Genomic DNA, 21,455 nt, shown 5'->3' on the forward strand with positions numbered 1-21,455 from the left:
ATAGCGGCATTGGTAACTGTGGAGTTTGACACCACACACACTGGCAACCTGCCAGTCACCTGGGAACACCTACTGGATGAAAGGGCTATACAGAGGAAGGTCATTACATTGCTGTTACTGAATGAAAAAAATCGAAAACAGGATCAAATTGGGACGTCCCAACTATACACCATTGAAGTTTACATTTAAAATGGTTGAGGTAAGGGTTAAGGTGAGGGTAAGAGTTAGGGTTTGGGGTAGAGTTTAGGATAGGGGCATCCCAAGGATACCGGATCACTAACTGTTTTTGTACTTTATTCCAACAAGTAAAATATTCAAGGTTTTCTTATTACCATTATCCATTGAAATATGGAAAACGAGAAAATAATAGAAAGATGCATAATAAAAAAAATAATTACACTAGAATAATTTTAGCTTATGAAACGTGAATCTTTAAAGCGCATGGGAAAGAGATTGTAGCCCAGTTTCTTGCGGTTTCTTGAAACATTGCGCCCTCTTATGGTCAGAAAGGTACATAGCAAGATGTAATGTAATTTCTCCATCTTCCGCCATTTATTACGCAACATCCGGTTGTGCAGCAGCCATTTTGTCTGTTCATGCAAGTCCACCCCTCACGTTCAAGAACTGCGTTCCCACTTCGAAATTACCCTAAATATTGTATTTATATCGCTTTATTTATACTATGTGGTACTTTAAAACGGATTTTAAAAATCCGTTTAATATTAAAAGTTCGAAGAGGACATTTTCTTCTAAATAAATATTGTAATTTGTGTTGTGCGCACGGATAATTGAGGTTATGTCGTGCGAGGAAAGCTACTTAGCCATCAGACGTTATCTGTCCGACGAACGGGAGCCGTACGCACCGGGGACCCATGGCAATACTAAAAGAAAGATTCGTAAAGCAGCCGCTTGCTATGTCGTGCGGAATGGCACATTGTACTACCAGAGAAGGCAGAAAGGCCTGGATGAATTCACCGAGTTGGAAGTGGTGTTGCAGGCTGGTCGGAGGAAGGAACTTATCGATGAGTCCCACATTGTCGCCGGAGGAGAACACCTCAACCAGCATCACACTTGGGAATCAATTTCTCAGAAGTATTGGTGGAGAGGTAAAATAGCATACAACTGCTAAATGAACTGGCAACACAAATGTTATTTTATCTAGGCCTGACAATTTGCGTAAAACAAAACACCAGTTTACATTCTTCCCTAACAGTTCATCTAGGGCTAGCTAGATAGCTAACCAGTGTTTGATTGGTCAATGCATGAAATACTTGTCAACACACGTCACTTAACAATATTCAAATGTAATGCCAACCTCTCCACATACATGCCCAACATCTTTCAAAAACAGACATTTGTCCTTAAATTAATTACATTTTTATTGATGTGATGAAAGTAGTACTAAAGTAGCACCATAATAATAAATGTGGAATACGTCTAGCAACTGCAGCTAGTGTGTATGCATACTGTTCATTGGTAATACATTTTGCAATGTGATTTAACCCTGTGTATCTATCAGGTATTCTGAAGCAGGTGAAGGACTACATGAGACAATGTAGTCAGTGCCAGAACAGACAGGACCGGAGGGGGCTATCGGAGGACGATACCGGACCCAGACTGGTTGGCCGACCGGGGGGACGCAGGAAGGTCACAACCCCAGCCAGCGAAGAGGAGGAAGAGGAAGAGGAGGAGCGAGACGATGAGATGGACTTTGTGACTTCCATTCATCACAAGACCCAGAGCACCAAAACAGTAGCCAAACACGAACTCGTCTTTGTAAGTGTTGCTGAATTTGAAGCCTTATCACTTCAATGTAATATATTTTCTTCAGTCCTCTATTGTCGATTAACAAGAAACATTACTGAACTGAGGAGGCTAGTGCATGTTAACATGACTGATTAGGCTAGTGCATGTTAACATAACTGAGTAGACTAGTGCATGTTAACATAACTGAGTAGGCTAGTGCATGTTAACATAACTGAGTAGGCTAGTGCATGTTAACATGACTGATTAGGCTAGTGCATGTTAACATAACTGAGTAGGCTAGTGCATGTTAACATAACTGAGGAGGCTAGTGCATGTTAACATAACTGAGGAGGCTAGTGCATGTTAACATAACTGAGTAGACTAGTGCATGTTAACATTACTGAACTGATTAGGCTAGTGCATGTTAATATAACTGAGTAGGCTAGTGCATGTTAATATAACTGAGTAGGCTAGTGCATGTTAACATTACTGAACTGATTAGGCTAGTGCATGTTAACATAACTGAACTGAGTAGGCTAGTGCATGTTAACATAACTGAACTGAGTAGGCTAGTGCATGTTAACATTACTGAGTAGGCTAGTGCATGTTAACATTACTGAGTAGGCTAGTGCATGTTAACATTACTGAGTAGGCTAGTGCATGTTAACATTACTGAGTAGGCTAGTGCATGTTAATATAACTGAGTAGGCTAGTGCATGTTAATATAACTGAGTAGGCTAGTGCATGTTAACATTACTGAACTGATTAGGCTAGTGCATGTTAACATAACTGAACTGAGTAGGCTAGTGCATGTTAACATTACTGAGTAGGCTAGTGCATGTTAACATTACTGAGTAGGCTAGTGCATGTTAACATTACTGAGTAGGCTAGTGCATGTTAACATTACTGAGTAGGCTAGTGCATGTTAACATAACTGAGTAGGCTAGTGCATGTTAACATTACTGAGTAGGCTAGTGCATGTTAACATTACTGAGTAGGCTAGTGCATGTTAACATTACTGAGTAGGCTAGTGCATGTTAACATTACTGAGTAGGCTAGTGCATGTTAACATTACTGAGTAGGCTAGTGCATGTTAACATTACTGAGTAGGCTAGTGCATGTTAACATAACTGAGTAGGCTAGTGCATGTTAACATTACTGAGTAGGCTAGTGCATGTTAACATTACTGAGTAGGCTAGTGCATGTTAACATTACTGAGTAGGCTAGTGCATGTTAACATTACTGAGTAGGCTAGTGCATGTTAACATTACTGAGTAGGCTAGTGCATGTTAACATAACTGAGTAGGCTAGTGCATGTTAACATAACTGATTAGGCTAGTGCATGTTAACATAACTGATTAGGCTAGTGCATGTTAACATAACTGAGTAGGCTAGTGCATGTTAACATAACTGAGTAGGCTAGTGCATGTTAACATAACTGAGTAGGCTAGTGCATGTTAACATAACTGAGTAGGCTAGTGCATGTTAACATAACTGAACTGAGTAGGCTAGTGCATGTTAACATAACTGAGTAGGCTAGTGCATGTTAACATAACTGAACTGAGTAGGCTAGTGCATGTTAACATAAATGAGTAGGCTAGTGCATGTTAACATAACTGATTAGGCTAGTGCATGTTAACATAACTGAGTAGGCTAGTGCATGTTAACATAACTGAGTAGGCTAGTGCATGTTAACATAACTGAGTAGGCTAGTGCATGTTAACATAACTGAGTAGGCTAGTGCATGTTAACATAACTGAGTAGGCTAGTGCATGTTAACATAACTGAACTGAGTAGGCTAGTGCATGTTAACATAAATGAGTAGGCTAGTGCATGTTAACATAACTGATTAGGCTAGTGCATGTTAACATAAATGAGTAGGCTAGTGCATGTTAACATAACTGAGTAGGCTAGTGCATGTTAATATAACTGAGTAGGCTAGTGCATGTTAACATTACTGAACTGATTAGGCTAGTGCATGTTAACATAACTGAACTGAGTAGGCTAGTGCATGTTAACGTAACTGAGTAGGCTAGTGCATGTTAAAATAACTGAGTAGGCTAGTGCATGTTAACATGACTGATTAGGCTAGTGCATGTTAAAATAACTGAGTAGGCTAGTGCATGTTAACATGACTGATTAGGCTAGTGCATGTTAAAATAACTGAGTAGGCTAGTGCATGTTAACATGACTGATTAGGCTAGTGCATGTTAACATAACTGAGTAGGCTAGTGCATGTTAACATAACTGAGTAGGCTAGTGCATGTTAACATAACTGAGGAGGCTAGTGCATGTTAACATAACTGAGTAGGCTAGTGCATGTTAACATAACTGAGTAGGCTAGTGCATGTTAACATAACTGAGGAGGCTAGTGCATGTTAACATAACTGAGTAGGCTAGTGCATGTTAACATAACTGAGGAGGCTAGTGCATGTTAACATAACTGAGTAGGCTAGTGCATGTTAACATAACTGAGGAGGCTAGTGCATGTTAACATAACTGAGTAGGCTAGTGCATGTTAACATAACTGAGGAGGCTAGTGCATGTTAACATTACTGAACTGATTAGGCTAGTGCATGTTAACATTACTGAACTGAGTAGGCTAGTGCATGTTAACATAACTGAGTAGGCTAGTGCATGTAGTGACAGTAGTCATGGCTCCCTGTACTGTGTTCCAGGAGGACAGTAGTCATGGCTCCTTGTATTGTGTTGCAGGAGGACAGTAGTCATTGCTCCCTGTATTGTGTTCCAGGAGGACAGTAGTCATTGCTCCCTGTATTGTGTTGCAGGTGGACAGTAGTCATGACTCCCTGTACTGTGTTGCAGGTGGACAGTAGTCATTGCTCCCTGTATTGTGTTGCAGGTGACAGTAGTCATTGCTCCCTGTATTGTGTTCCAGGAGGACAGTAGTCATGACTCCCTGTATTGTGTTGCAGGTGGACAGTAGTCATGACTCCCTGTATTGTGTTGCAGGTGGACAGTAGTCATGACTCCCTGTATTGTGTTGCAGGTGGACAGTAGTCATGACTCCCTGTATTGTGTTGCAGGAGGACAGTAGTCATGACTCCCTGTATTGTGTTGCAGGTGGACAGTAGTCATGGCTCCCTGTACTGTGTTGCAGGAGGACAGTAGTCATGACTCCCTGTATTGTGTTGCAGGAGGACAGTAGTCATGACTCCCTGTATTGTGTTGCAGGTGGACAGTAGTCATTGCTCCCTGTACTGTGTTGCAGGAGGACAGTAGTCATTGCTCCCTGTATTGTGTTGCAGGAGGACAGTAGTCATTGCTCCCTGTATTGTGTTGCAGGAGGACAGTAGTCATTGCTCCCTGTATTGTGTTGCAGGAGGACAGTAGTCATTGCTCCCTGTATTGTGTTGCAGGAGGACAGTAGTCATTGCTCCCTGTATTGTGTTGCAGGAGGACAGTAGTCATTGCTCCCTGTATTGTGTTGCAGGAGGACAGTGGTCATTGCTCCCTGTATTGTGTTGCAGGAGGACAGTGGTCATTGCTCCCTGTATTGTGTTGCAGGAGGACAGTAGTCATTGCTCCCTGTATTGTGTTGCAGGAGGACAGTAGTCATTGCTCCCTGTATTGTGTTGCAGGAGGACAGTAGTCATTGCTCCCTGTATTGTGTTGCAGGAGGACAGTAGTCATTGCTCCCTGTATTGTGTTGCAGGAGGACAGTAGTCATTGCTCCCTGTATTGTGTTGCAGGAGGACAGTAGTCATTGCTCCCTGTATTGTGTTGCAGGAGGACAGTAGTCATTGCTCCCTGTATTGTGTTGCAGGAGGACAGTAGTCATTGCTCCCTGTATTGTGTTGCAGGAGGACAGTAGTCATTGCTCCCTGTATTGTGTTGCAGGAGGACAGTAGTCATTGCTCCCTGTATTGTGTTGCAGGAGGACAGTAGTCATTGCTCCCTGTATTGTGTTGCAGGAGGACAGTAGTCATTGCTCCCTGTATTGTGTTGCAGGAGGACAGTAGTCATTGCTCCCTGTATTGTGTTGCAGGTGGACAGTAGTCATGACTCCCTGTATTGTGCTGCAGGAGGACAGTAGTCATGGCTCCCTGTATTGTGCTGCAGGAGGACAGTAGTCATGACTCCCTGTGTTATCTATCCAGGTGGACAGTAGTCATGGCTCCCTGTATTGTGTTGCAGGTTGACAGTAAGGGCGTGGTGAAGCAGTACCTTCCCAGACACGGTCAGACGATGCTGGACAAGCTGAACCAGCAGCGCCTCGACAACCAGTTCTGTGACATCACGCTGCTGATCGAGGGGGAGGAGCACAGGGCTCACAAGGCCGTGCTGGCCGCCTGCAGCGACTACTTCAATGAGCTGTTTATAGAGAAGGGAGCCGTGTCCAGTCACGAAGCGGTGGTCGACCTCTCAGGTAAGACATGGAGAAGGTGCTGGCCGCCTGCAGCGACTACTTTAATGAGCTGTTTATAGAGAAGGGAGCCGTGTCCCGAAGCGGTGGTCGACCTCTCAGGTAAGACATGGAGAAGGTGCTGGCCGCCTGCAGCGACTACTTTAATGAGCTGTTTATAGAGAAGGGAGCCGTGTCACGAAGCGGTGGTCGACCTCTCAGGTGAGACATGTAATTCAAAGGTACACTATGTATACAAGAGTATGTGGACACCCCTTCAAATGAGTGGATTTGGCTATTTCAGCCACGTGTATAAAATCGAACACATAGCCATGCAATCTCCATAGACAAACATTGGCATTAGAATGGCCTTAACTGAAGATCTCAGTGGCTTTCAATGTGGCACCGTCATAGGATGACACGTTTCCAACAAGTCAGTTTGTCACATTTCTCCCCTTGCTATAGCTGCCCCGGTAAGCAAGTCTGTGTGGGCTGGAGTGGTGTAAAGCTAGCCTCCATTGGACTCTGGAGCAGTGGAAACGCGTTCTCTGCAGTGATGAATCACGCTTCACCATCTGGCAGTCCGACGGATGAATCTGGGTTTGGCGGATGCTAGTAGAACGCCATTTGCCCCAATGCATAGTGCCAACTGTAAAGTTTGGTGGAGGAGGAATAATGGTCTGGGGCTATTTTTCATGGTTCAGGCCCCTTAGTTCCAGTGAAGTGAAATCTTAACGCTACAGCATACAATGACATTCAAGACGATTCTGTGCTTCCAACTTTGTGGCAACAGTTTGGGGAAAGGCCCTTTCCTGTTTCAGCATGACAATGCCCCCGTGCACAAAGCGAGGTCCATACAGAATGGTTTGTCGAGATCGATGTGGAAGAACTTGACTAGCCTGCTCAGAGCCCTGACCTCAACCCATCAAACACTTTTGGGATGAATTGGAACACCGACTGCAAGCCAGGCCTAATCGCCCAACATCAGTGCCCGACCTCACTAATACTCTTGTGGCAAAATTAAAGCAAGTCCCTGCAGTAATGTTCCAACATCTAGTGGAAAGCCTTCCCAGAAGAGTGGAGGCTGTTATAGCAGCAATGTTCCAACATCTAGTGGAAAGCCTTCCCAGAAGAGTGGAGGCTGTTATAGCAGCAATGTTCCAACATCTAGCGGAAAGCCTTCCCAGAAGAGTAGAGGCTGTTATAGCAGCAATGTTCCAACATCTAGCGGAAAGCCTTCCCAGAAGAGTGGAGGCTGTTATAGCAGCAATGTTCCAACATCTAGTGGAAAGCCTTCCCAGAAGAGTGGAGGCTGTTATAGCAGCAATGTTCCAACATCTAGTGGAAAGCCTTCCCAGAAGAGTGGAGGCTGTTATAGCAGCAATGTTCCAACATCTAGTGGAAAGCCTTCCCAGAAGAGTGGAGGCTGTTATAGCAGCAATGTTCCAACATCTAGCGGAAAGCCTTCCCAGAAGAGTGGAGGCTGTTATAGCAGCAATGTTCCAACATCTAGTGGAAAGCCTTCCCAGAAGAGTGGAGGCTGTTATAGCAGCAATGTTCCAACATCTAGTGGAAAGCCTTCCCAGAAGAGTGGAGGCTGTTATAGCAGCAATGTTCCAACATCTAGTGGAAAGCCTTCCCAGAACAGTGGAGGCTGTTATAGCAGCAAAGGAGGGGGAACAACTCCATATTAATACCATGATTTTGGAATGAGATGTTCGATGTGCAGGTGTCCACAGGCTTTTGGTCATGTAGTGTACTTATCGTGTATACGTTTTAGCGTGTGATCCCTGTGGGACTTGAACCCACAACTTTGGTGTTGATAGCACTATACTCTTACTGAACCACACAGGACCAAGATGGGGACAGACACCAGGAGGACAGCATTTAGCATGGGGACAGATGGGGTCAGACACCAGCAGTACATCATTTAGCATGGGGACAGATGGGGACAGACACCAGGAGGACAGCATTTAGCATGGGGACAGATGGGGACAGACACCAGGAGGACAGCATTTAGCATGGGGACAGATGGGGTCAGACACCAGGAGGACAGCATTTAGCATGGGGTCAGATGGGGTCAGACACTAGGAGGACAGCAGTACATCATTTAGCATGGGGACAGATGGGGACAGACACCAGCAGTACATCATTTAGCATGGGGTCAGATGGGGACAGACACCAGGAGGACAGCATTTAGCATGGGGTCAGATGGGGTCAGACACCAGGAGGACAGCATTTAGCATGGGGACAGATGGGGACAGACACCAGCAGTACATCATTTAGCATGGGGTCAGATGGGGTCAGACACTAGGAGGACAGCAGTACATCATTTAGCATGGGGTCAGATGGGGTCAGACACCAGCAGTACATCATTTAACAACTTGTCTCTCTCTCTCCTCAGGTTTCAGCAAGGTCAGTTTCCTCCCCCTGCTAGAGTTTGCGTACACCTCCAACCTCTGCTTCAACTTCTGTGTGATGGCCGACGTTGCCACGCTGGCCCGACACCTTCTGATGGCCGAGGTCCTTCAGATCTGTGAGTCCGTCCACAAGAAGGTAGAGGAGCAGAAGATGATGGTCTACCAGCAAGGAGACATCCACACGGTGGTGTCCAGCCAGCCTGCACCCCAACAGGCCCCGAATGAAGAACCCGGGAGCTACATTATGACCATCGGGAGCGACGGCCATGCCGTGGTGACTCATACTGGGCTCGCTGGAGCAGGGGATGACCTGGACTCATTGGCCCACACAGCAGAGGCCTTCAGAGGGGATCCGACGTCTGTAGTCACCCAGGCTCTGGGAGGTGAACCAGGGGAGACTATGACCGTGGTTGGGGAGGCTGGGTCAGAGACGGTGACTCTAGTCACCCACAGTAACCAGGCCCGGGTAGGCGAGTCGGTCACCCTCATCTCCCCTACTGGAGAGGCAGAGACCATGACGGTGGTCACCCACAGCGGCCAGGCCCGGGTAGGCGAGTCGGTCACCCTCATCTCCCCTACTGGAGAGGCAGAGACCATGACGGTGGTCACCCACAGCGGCCAGGCCCGGGTAGGCGAGTCCGTCACCCTCTTCTCCCCTACTGGAGAGGCAGAGACCATGACGGTGGTGACCCACAGAGGCCAGGCCGGAGCCAGTGAGTCCCTGGCCGTGGTGTCAGCCTGTCTGGCCCTGGAGCAGCAGCCGCAAGACGGGTACGAGGGAGAGGGGGCCTCCCCCTCCATGGAACCAGGGGCCTTCCTCATCAGTGTGGACCCAGGGAAGGTGGCCCCCACAGGGGTGGCCCATCTGGCTGTAGTGACACTAACACCACAGGAGAATGCGTCGTCAGCGTCCCAGAAGGCAGAGCCAGCCCCACAGGTCTCCCCCAAGCCTCCCCCTGCTCCACTCCTCAAGAGGAAGAGAGGGCGTCCTGCCAAAGTCAAGCAGGAAGTTGTGGAGGAGCCTGCTGTTGTTGACGAGGAGGTGCCAGAGCCAGTCTCTACTCCTTCAGAGGAGACGCAGGAAGATATGCAGGGGACCCATGACCCCTATAAGAGACGCCTACGACAGCGCTCCGTGGGGGAGGGAGGGTACGTCAGACTGCACATGGGGCTGGAGAAGGACAGCGCCCCAACACCCCCACAGCGCCCCAACACCCCCAAGGTAGACTACAACACCCCCACAGCGCCCCAACACCCCCAAGGTAGACTACAACACCCCCACAGCGCCCCAACACCCCCAAGGTAGACTACAACACCCCCACAGCGCCCCAACACCCCCAAGGTAGACTACAACACCCCCACAGCGCCCCAACACCCCCAAGGTAGACTACAACACCCCCACAGCGCCCCAACACCCCCAAGGTAGACTACAACACCCCCACAGCGCCCCAACACCCCCAAGGTAGACTACAACACCCCCACAGTGCCCCAACACCCCCAAGGTAGACTACAACACCCCCACAGCGCCCCAACACCCCCACAGCGCCCCAACACCCCCAAGGTAGACTACAACACCCCCACAGTGCCCCAACACCCCCAAGGTAGACTACAACACCCCCACAGCGCCCCAACACCCCCACAGCGCCCCAACACCCCCAAGGTAGACTACAACACCCCCACAGTGCCCCAACACCCCCAAGGTAGACTACAACACCCCCACAGTGCCCCAACACCCCCAAGGTAGACTACAACACCTCCACAGCGCCCCAACACCCCCACAGCGCCCCAACACCCCCAAGGTAGACTACAACACCCCCACAGCGCCCCAACACCCCCAAGGTAGACTACAACACCCCCACAGTGCCCCAACACCCCCAAGGTAGACTACAACACCCCCAAGGTAGACTACAACACCCCCACAGCGCCCCAACACCCCCAAGGTAGACTACAACACCCCCACAGCGCCCCAACACCCCCAAGGTAGACTACAACACCCCCACAGCGCCCCAACACCCCCACAGCGCCCCAACACCCCCAAGGTAGACTACAACACCCCCACAGCGCCCCAACACCCCCACAGCGCCCCAATACCCCCAAGGTAGACTCCAACACCCCCAAGGTAGACTCCAACACCCCCAAGGTAGACTCCAACACCCCCAAGGTAGACTCCAACACCCCCAAGGTAGACTCCAACACCCCCAAGGTAGACTCCAACACCCCCAAGGTAGACTCCAACACCCCCACAGCGCCCCAACACCCCCGAGGTAGACTCCAACACCCCCGAGGTAGACTCCAACACCCCCACAGCGCCCCAACACCCCCACAGCGCCCCAACACCCCCAAGGTAGACTCCAACACCCCCAAGGTAGACTCCAACACCCCCACAGCGCCCCAACACCCCCGAGGTAGACTCCAACACCCCCGAGGTAGACTCCAACACCCCCGAGGTAGACTCCAACACCCCCGAGGTAGACTCCAACACCCCCGAGGTAGACTCCAACACCCCCGAGGTAGACTCCAACACCCCCGAGGTAGACTCCAACACCCCCGAGGTAGACTCCAACACCCCCGAGGTAGACTCCAACACCCCCGAGGTAGACTCCAACACCCCCGAGGTAGACTCCAACACCCCCGAGGTAGACTCCAACACCCCCGAGGTAGACTCCAACACCCCCGAGGTAGACTCCAACACCCCCGAGGTAGACTCCAACACCCCCGAGGTAGACTCCAACACCCCCGAGGTAGACTCCAACACCCCCGAGGTAGACTCCAACACCCCCGAGGTAGACTCCAACACCCCCGAGGTAGACTCCAACACCCCCGAGGTAGACTCCAACACCCCCGAGGTAGACTCCAACACCCCCGAGGTAGACTCCAACACCCCCGAGGTAGACTCCAACACCCCCGAGGTAGACTCCAACACCCCCGAGGTAGACTCCAACACCCCCGAGGTAGACTCCAACACCCCCGAGGTAGACCCCAACACCCCCGAGGTAGACCCCAACACCCCCGAGGTAGACCCCAACACCCCCGAGGTAGACCCCAACACCCCCGAGGTAGACCCCAACACCCCCGAGGTAGACCCCAACACCCCCGAGGTAGACCCCAACACCCCCGAGGTAGACTCCAACACCCCCACAGCGCCCCAACACCCCCACAGCGCCCCAACACCCCCAAGGTAGACTCCAACACCCCCAAGGTAGACTCCAACACCCCCACAGCGCCCCAACACCCCCAAGGTAGACTCCAACACCCCCACAGCGCCCCAACACCCCCGAGGTAGACTCCAACACCCCCGAGGTAGACTCCAACACCCCCACAGCACCCCAACACCCCCACAGCGCCCCAACATCCCCAAGGTAGACTCCAACATCCCCAAGGTAGACTCCAACACCCCCAAGGTAGACTCCAACACCCCCACAGCGCCCCAACACCCCCAAGGTAGACTCCAACACCCCCAAGGTAGACTCCAACACCCCCACAGCGCCCCAACACCCCCAAGGTAGACTACAACACCCCCAAGGTAGACTCCAACACCCCCACAGCGCCCCAACACCCCCAAGGTAGACTCCAACACCCCCAAGGTAGACTCCAACACCCCCACAGCGCCCCAACACCCCCAAGGTAGACTACAACACCCCCACAGCGCCCCAACACCCCCAAGGTAGACTACAACACCCCCACAGCGCCCCAACACCCCCAAGGTAGACTACAACACCCCCACAGCGCCCCAACACCCCCAAGGTAGACTCCAACACCCCCACAGCGCCCCAACACCCCCACAGCGCCCCAACACCCCCAAGGTAGACTACAACACCCCCACAGCGCCCCAACACCCCCAAGGTAGACTCCAACACCCCCAAGGTAGACTCCAACACCCCCAAGGTAGACTCCAACACCCCCAAGGTAGACTCCAACACCAGTCACTGTCTACAGCACCGTGAAATAACTATTTTCCTCCTTTCTGATTTTCTCTCATTTTTCCATATTTCTGACACTGAATGTTATCAGATTTTCAACCAAAACGTAATATTAGATAAAGTGAACCTGCGTTTACAAATTTCAAACAAACCAGAAAAAAATTCAGTAATATGTCTGTGAAACTACAGTTGAAGTCAGAAGTTTACATAGACTTAGGTTGGAGTCATTAAAACTCGTTTTTCAACCACTCCACAAGTGTCTTGTTAACAAACTATAGTTTTGGCAAGTTGGTTAGGACATCTACTTTGTGCATGACACAAGTAATTTTTCCAACAATTGTTTACAGACAGATTATTTCACTTATAATTCACTGTATCACAATTCCAGTGGGTCAGAAGTTTACATACACTAAGTTGACTGTGCCTTTAAACAGCTTGGAAAATTCCAGAAAATTATGTCATGGCTTTAGAAGCTTCTGATAGGCTAATTGACATCATTTGAGTCAATTGGAGGTGTACCTGTGGATGTATTTCAAGGCCTACCTTCAAACTCAGTGCCTCTTTGCTTGACAACATGGGAAAATCAAAAGAAATCAGTCAAGACCTCAGAAAAAAATTGTAGGCCTCCACAAGTCTGGTTTATACTTGGGAGCAATTTCCAAATGCCTGAATGTACCACGTTTATCTGTACAAACAATAGTACACAAGTATAAACACCATGGGACCACGCAGCCGTCATACCGATCAGGAAGGAGATGCGTTCTGTCTCCTAGAGATGAACGTACTTTGGTACGAAATGTGAAAATCAATCCCAGAACAACAGCAAAGGACCTTGTGAAGATGCTGGAGGAAACAGATACAAAAGTATCTATATCCACAGTAAAACGAGTCCTATATCGACATAACCTGAAAGGCCGCTCAGCAAGGAAGAAGCCACTGCTCCAAAACCGCCATAAATCCAGACTAGGGGTTGCAACGTACATGGGGACAAAGATCGTACTTTTTGGAGAAATGTCCTCTGGTCTGATGAAAGAAAAATAGAACTGTTTGGCCATAATGACCATTGTGTTTGGAGGAAAAAGGGGGAGTCTTATAAGCCGAAGAACACCATCCCAACCGTGAAGCACGGGAGTGGCAGCATCATGTTGTGGGGGTGCTTTACTGCAGGAGGGACTGGTGCACTTCACAAAATAGATGGCATCATGAGTGAGGAAAATTATGTGGATATATTGAAGCAACATCTCAAGACATCAGTCAGGAAGTTAAAGCTTGGTCGCAAATGGGTCTTCCAAATGGACAATGACCCCAAGCATACTTCCACAGTTGTGGCAAAATGGCTTAAGGACAACAAAGTCAAGGTATTGGAGTGGCCATCACAAAGCCCTGACCTCAATCCTATAGAACATTTGTGGGCAGAACTGAAAAAGCATGTGCGAGCAAGGAGGCCTACAAACCTGACTCAGTTACAACAGCTCTGTCAGGAGGAATGGGACAAAATTCACCCAACTTATTGTGGGAAATGTTTGACCCAAAACAATTAAACAATTTAAAAGGCAATGCTACCAAATACTAATTGAGTGTATGTAAACTTCTGACCCACTGGGAATGTGATGAAATAAATAAAAGCTGAAATAATTTATTCTCTCTACTATTATTCTGACATTTCACATTCTTAAAATAAAGTGGTGATCCTAACTGACCTAAGACAGGACATTTTTACTAGGATTAAATGTCAGGAATTGTGAAATACGGAGTTCAAATGTATTTGGCTAAGGTGTATTTAAACTTCCGACTTCAACTGTATCAGATCTTCAACCAAAACTTAATATTAGATAAAGGGAACTTACCTTTACAAATAACACATTGTTATTAATTTATTGAATTAACCAAGTCATGCAACACCCAATTCCACTGTTTGACAACATTTATTGTCCCTTAATATGCAGAAATAGACAATCAGAAATGGGAAAAATGCTTTTTTCGCGGCACTGTAGATGAATTAGCGAGGATTTTACATTAGTCTTGCAGAGCAGACTTGGAGCTGTGTGTGAGATTTCCTAACTGTTCTGTATCTCTCCCCCTGAATTACACCCCTAAGAAGAGAAACGGACCCGCCAAGAGGCCAGTTAAAGTGATTGAGGCCGCAGCGGCTCTGATTGGGACGGAGACTGTTATCCAGACAGACATGGAGGAGATGGTGTCAGTGGAGGGCGTGGCAGACGGAGCTGAGCCTATCACAGAGCAGGCTGTGGGGGAGTGGCCAGAGCATGGCCCCGCCCATCCAGATGGAGGGAGTGAGGTGGCGGGAGAACACGCCTGTTCAGAGTGTGGCCTGTCGTTTCCCCGGCGCTACGCTCTCATCGTGCACACACTGAAACACGAGAAGACCAGAGGATACAAGTGTACTGTACGTACCAACAACACTGTTCTCTAGGTGTAGTAGTGTACGTACCAACAACACTGTTCTCTAGGTGTAGTAGTGTAGTAGTGTACGTACCAACAACACTGTTCTCTAGGTGTAGTAGTGTAGTAGTGTACGTACCAACAACACTGTTCTCTAGGTGTAGTAGTGTAGTAGTGTACGTACCAACAACACTGTTCTCTAGGTGTAGTAGTGTAGTAGTGTAGTACCAACAACACTGTTCTCTAGGTGTAGTAGTGTAGTACCAACAACACTGTTCTCTAGGTGTAGTAGTGTAGTAGTGTACGTACCAACAACACTGTTCTCTAGGTGTAGTAGTGTAGTACCAACAACACTGTTCTCTAGGTGTAGTAGTGTAGTAGTGTACGTACCAACAACACTGTTCTCTAGGTGTAGTAGTGTACGTACCAACAACACTGTTCTCTAGATGTAGTAGTGTACGTACCAACAACACTGTTCTCTAGGTGTAGTAGTGTAGTAGTGTACGTACCAACAACACTGTTCTCTAGGTGTAGTAGTGTAGTAGTGTACGTACCAACAACACTGTTCTCTAGGTGTAGTAGTGTAGTAGTGTACGTACCAACAACACTGTTCTCTAGATGTAGTAGTGTAGTAGTGTACGTACCAACAACACTGTTCTCTAGATGTAGTAGTGTAGTAGTGTACGTACCAACAACACTGTTCTCTAGGTGTAGTAGTGTAGTACCAACAACACTGTTCTCTAGGTGTAGTAGTGTAGTAGTGTACGTACCAACAACACTGTTCTCTAGGTGTAGTAGTGTAGTACCAACAACACTGTTCTCTAGGTGTAGTAGTGTAGTAGTGTACGTACCAACAACACTGTTCTCTAGGTGTAGTAGTGTACGTACCAACAACACTGTTCTCTAGATGTAGTAGTGTACGTACCAACAACACTGTTCTCTAGGTGTAGTAGTGTAGTAGTGTACGTACCAACAACACTGTTCTCTAGGTGTAGTAGTGTACGTACCGACAACACTGTTCTCTAGGTGTAGTAGTGTAGTAGTGTACGTACCAACAACACTGTTCTCTAGGTGTAGTAGTGTAGTACCAACAACACTGTTCTCTAGGTGTAGTAGTGTACGTACCAACAACACTGTTCTCTAGGTGTAGTAGTGTACGTACCAACAACACTGTTCTCTAGATGTAGTAGTGTAGTAGTGTAGTACCAACAACACTGTTCTCTAGGTGTAGTAGTGTAGTAGTGTACGTACCAACAACACTGTTCTCCAGATGTAGTAGTGTACGTACCAACAACACTGTTCTCTAGATGTAGTAGTGTACGTACCAACAACACTGTTCTCTAGGTGTAGTAGTGTAGTAGTGTACGTACCAACAACACTGTTCTCTAGATGTAGTAGTGTAGTAGTGTAGTACCAACAACACTGTTCTCTAGGTGTAGTAGTGTAGTAGTGTAGTACCAACAACACTGTTCTCTAGGTGTAGTAGTGTAGTAGTGTACGTACCAACAACACTGTTTTCTAGATGTAGTAGTGTAGTAGTGTACGTACCAACAACACTGTTCTCTAGATGTAGTAGTGTACGTACCAACAACACTGTTCTCTAGATGTAGTAGTGTAGTAGTGTAGTACCAACAACACTGTTCTCTAGGTGTAGTAGTGTAGTACCAACAACACTGTTCTCTAGATGTAGTAGTGTACGTACCAACAACACTGTTGTCTAGATGTAGTAGTGTAGTAGTGTACGTACCAACAACACTGTTCTCTAGATGTAGTAGTGTAGTACCAACAACACTGTTCTCTAGATGTAGTAGTGTAGTAGTGTACGTACCAACAACACTGTTCTCTAGGTGTAGTAGTGTAGTAGTGTAGTACCAACAACACTGTTCTCTAGGTGTAGTAGTGTAGTAGTGTACGTACCAACAACACTGTTCTCTAGATGTAGTAGTGTACGTACCAACACTGTTCTCTAGGTGTAGTAGTGTAGTAGTGTACGTACCAACAACACTGTTGTCTAGATGTAGTAGTGTAGTAGTGTACGTACCAACAACACTGTTCTCTAGATGTAGTAGTGTAGTACCAACAACACTGTTCTCTAGATGTAGTAGTGTAGTAGTGTACGTACCAACAACACTGTTCTCTAGATGTAGTAGTGTACGTACCAACAACACTGTTCTCTAGATGTAGTAGTGTAGTAGTGTAGTACCAACAACACTGTTCTCTAGGTGTAGTAGTGTAGTAGTGTAGTACCAACAACACTGTTCTCTAGGTGTAGTAGTGTAGTAGTGTACGTACCAGCAACACTGTTCTCTAGGTGTAGTAGTGTACGTACCAACAACACGGTTCTCTAGGTGTAGTAGTGTAGTAGTGTACGTACCAACAACACTGTTCTCTAGATGTAGTAGTGTAGTAGTGTACGTACCAACAACACTGTTCTCTAGGTGTAGTAGTGTAGTACCAACAACACTGTTCTCTAGATGTAGTAGTGTAGTAGTGTACGTACCAACAACACGGTTCTCTAGGTGTAGTAGTGTAGTAGTGTACGTACCAACAACACTGTTCTCTAGGTGTAGTAGTGTAGTAGTGTACGTACCAACAACACGGTTCTCTAGGTGTAGTAGTGTAGTAGTGTACGTACCAACAACACGGTTCTCTAGGTGTAGTAGTGTACGTACCAACAACACTGTTCTCTAGGTGTAGTAGTGTAGTAGTGTACGTACCAACAACACTGTTCTCTAGGTGTAGTAGTGTAGTAGTGTAGTACCAACAACACTGTTCTCCAGGTGTAGTAGTGTAGTAGTGTACGTACCAACAACACTGTTCTCTAGATGTAGTAGTGTAGTAGTGTACGTACCAACAACACTGTTCTCTAGGTGTAGTAGTGTAGTAGTGTACGTACCAACAACACTGTTCTCTAGGTGTAGTAGTGTACGTACCAACAACACTGTTCTCTAGGTGTAGTAGTGTAGTAGTGTAGTACCAACAACACTGTTCTCTAGGTGTAGTAGTGTAGTAGTGTACGTACCAACAACACTGTTCTCTAGGTGTAGTAGTGTACGTACCAACAACACTGTTCTCTAGGTGTAGTAGTGTACGTACCAACAACACTGTTCTCTAGATGTAGTAGTGTAGTAGTGTAGTACCAACAACACTGTTCTCTAGATGTAGTAGTGTAGTAGTGTACGTACCAACAACACTGTTCTCTAGGTGTAGTAGTGTAGTAGTGTACGTACCAACAACACTGTTCTCTAGGTGTAGTAGTGTAGTAGTGTAGTACCAACAACACTGTTCTCTAGGTGTAGTAGTGTAGTAGTGTACGTACCAACAACACTGTTCTCTAGATGTAGTAGTGTACGTACCAACAACACTGTTCTCTAGGTGTAGTAGTGTACGTACCAACAACACTGTTCTCTAGGTGTAGTAGTGCAGTAGTGTACGTACCAACAACACTGTTCTCTAGGTGTAGTAGTGTAGTGGTGTACGTACCAACAACACTGTTCTCTAGATGTAGTAGTGTAGTAGTGTACGTACCAACAACACTGTTCTCTAGATGTAGTAGTGTAGTAGTGTACGTACCAACAACACTGTTCTCTAGATGTAGTAGTGTACGTACCAACAACACTGTTCTCTAGGTGTAGTAGTGCAGTAGTGTACGTACCAACAACACTGTTCTCTAGGTGTAGTAGTGTAGTGGTGTACGTACCAACAACACTGTTCTCTAGATGTAGTAGTGTAGTAGTGTACGTACCAACAACACTGTTTTCTAGATGTAGTAGTGTAGTAGTGTACGTACCAACAACACTGTTCTCTAGGTGTAGTAGTGTACGTACCAACAACACTGTTCTCTAGGTGTAGTAGTGTACGTACCAACAACACTGTTCTCTAGATGTAGTAGTGTAGTAGTGTAGTACCAACAACACTGTTCTCTAGATGTAGTAGTGTAGTAGTGTACGTACCAACAACACTGTTCTCTAGGTGTAGTAGTGTAGTAGTGTACGTACCAACAACACTGTTCTCTAGGTGTAGTAGTGTAGTAGTGTAGTACCAACAACACTGTTCTCTAGGTGTAGTAGTGTAGTAGTGTACGTACCAACAACACTGTTCTCTAGATGTAGTAGTGTACGTACCAACAACACTGTTCTCTAGGTGTAGTAGTGTACGTACCAACAACACTGTTCTCTAGGTGTAGTAGTGCAGTAGTGTACGTACCAACAACACTGTTCTCTAGGTGTAGTAGTGTAGTGGTGTACGTACCAACAACACTGTTCTCTAGATGTAGTAGTGTAGTAGTGTACGTACCAACAACACTGTTCTCTAGATGTAGTAGTGTAGTAGTGTACGTACCAACAACACTGTTCTCTAGATGTAGTAGTGTACGTACCAACAACACTGTTCTCTAGGTGTAGTAGTGTAGTAGTGTACGTACCAACAACACTGTTCTCTAGGTGTAGTAGTGTAGTAGTGTACGTACCAACAACACTGTTCTCTAGGTGTAGTAGTGTAGTAGTGTACGTACCAACAACACTGTTCTCTAGATGTAGTAGTGTACGTACCAACAACACTGTTCTCTAGATGTAGTAGTGTAGTAGTGTACGTACCAACAACACTGTTCTCTAGGTGTAGTAGTGTAGTAGTGTACCAACAACACTGTTCTCTAGGTGTAGTAGTGTAGTAGTGTACGTACCAACAACACTGTTCTCTAGGTGTAGTAGTGTAGTGGTGTACGTACCAACAACACTGTTCTCTAGATGTAGTAGTGTAGTGGTGTACGTACCAACAACACTGTTCTCTAGGTGTAGTAGTGTAGTAGTGTAGTACCAACAACACTGTTCTCTAGGTGTAGTAGTGTACGTACCAACAACACTGTTCTCTAGGTGTAGTAGTGTAGTAGTGTACGTACCAACAACACTGTTCTCTAGGTGTAGTAGTGTACGTACCAACAACACTCTTCTCTAGATGTAGTAGTGTAGTAGTGTACGTACCAACAACACGGTTCTCTAGGTGTAGTAGTGTACGTACCAACAACACTGTTCTCTAGGTGTAGTAGTGTAGTAGTGTAGTACCAACAACACTGTTCTCTAGATGTAGTAGTGTAGTAGTGTACGTACCAACAACACTGTTCTCTAGGTGTAGTAGTGTAGTAGTGTACGTACCAACAACACTGTTCTCTAGGTGTAGTAGTGAGGTAGTGTAGTACCAACAACACTGTTCTCTAGGTGTAGTAGTGTAGTAGTGTACGTACCAACAACACTGTTCTCTAGGTGTAGTAGTGTAGTACCAACAACACTGTTCTCTAGGTGTAGTAGTGTACGTACCAACAACACTGTTCTCTAGGTGTAGTAGTGTAGTAGTGTAGTACCAACAACACTGTTCTCCAGGTGTAGTAGTGTAGTAGTGTAGTACCAACAACACTGTTCTCTAGGTGTAGTAGTGTACGTACCAACAACACTGTTCTCTAGGTGTAGTAGTGTAGTAGTGTACGTACCAACAACACTGTTCTCTAGGTGTAGTAGTGTACGTACCAACAACACTGTTCTCTAGGTGTAGTAGTGTAGTAGTGTACGTACCAACAACACTGTTCTCTAGGTGTAGTAGTGTACGTACCAACAACACTGTTCTCTAGGTGTAGTAGTGTACGTACCAACAACACTGTTCTCTAGGTGTAGTAGTGTAGTAGTGTACGTACCAACAACACTGTTCTCTAGGTGTAGTAGTGTAGTAGTGTACGTACCAACAACACTGTTCTCTAGATGTAGTAGTGTACGTACCAACAACACTGTTCTCTAGGTGTAGTAGTGTAGTAGTGTACGTACCAACAACACTGTTCTCTAGGTGTAGTAGTGTAGTACCAACAACACTGTTCTCTAGATGTAGTGGTGTAGTAGTGTACGTACCAACAACACTGTTCTCTAGATGTAGTAGTGTAGTAGTGTACGTACCAACAACACTGTTCTCTAGATGTAGTAGTGTACGTACCAACAACACTGTTCTCTAGGTGTAGTAGTGTAGTAGTGTACGTACCAACAACACTGTTCTCTAGGTGTAGTAGTGTAGTAGTGTACGTACCAACAACACTGTTCTCTAGGTGTAGTAGTGTAGTAGTGTACGTACCAACAACACTGTTCTCTAGATGTAGTAGTGTAGTAGTGTACGTACCAACAACACTGTTCTCTAGATGTAGTAGTGTAGTAGTGTACGTACCAACAACACTGTTCTCTAGGTGTAGTAGTGTAGTACCAACAACACTGTTCTCTAGGTGTAGTAGTGTAGTAGTGTACGTACCAACAACACTGTTCTCTAGGTGTAGTAGTGTAGTACCAACAACACTGTTCTCTAGGTGTAGTAGTGTAGTAGTGTACGTACCAACAACACTGTTCTCTAGGTGTAGTAGTGTACGTACCAACAACACTGTTCTCTAGGTGTAGTAGTGTAGTACCAACAACACTGTTCTCTAGGTGTAGTAGTGTAGTACCAACAACACTGTTCTCTAGGTGTAGTAGTGTAGTAGTGTACGTACCAACAACACTGTTCTCTAGATGTAGTAGTGTAGTAGTGTAGTACCAACAACACTGTTCTCTAGGTGTAGTAGTGTACGTACCAACA

At 46.7% G+C, this 21,455-nt stretch overlaps 1 protein-coding gene across 3 annotated transcripts in view; it reads left to right on the forward strand.

Annotated features, from left to right (window-relative positions):
- Positions 1-450: 450 nt before the first annotated feature.
- The window catches only part of LOC129869456 (zinc finger and BTB domain-containing protein 11-like), a 45,249-nt gene continuing 24,244 nt past the window's right edge, over positions 451-21,455 (forward strand). The window contains exons 1-5 of one of the 3 annotated variants that reach the window (XM_055943889.1): positions 451-1,106; positions 1,520-1,776; positions 5,905-6,136; positions 8,517-9,754; positions 14,551-14,859. In XM_055943889.1, the coding sequence (XP_055799864.1) occupies positions 797-1,106; positions 1,520-1,776; positions 5,905-6,136; positions 8,517-9,754; positions 14,551-14,859 (2,346 nt within the window). In that variant the 5' untranslated portion in view covers positions 451-796. The other 2 variants (XM_055943892.1, XM_055943891.1) reach the window with 2 other exon arrangements.

The sequence above is a fragment of the Salvelinus fontinalis genome, chromosome 14 (genome assembly GCF_029448725.1).
Source record: "Salvelinus fontinalis isolate EN_2023a chromosome 14, ASM2944872v1, whole genome shotgun sequence".
Lineage (NCBI taxonomy): Eukaryota > Metazoa > Chordata > Actinopteri > Salmoniformes > Salmonidae > Salvelinus > Salvelinus fontinalis.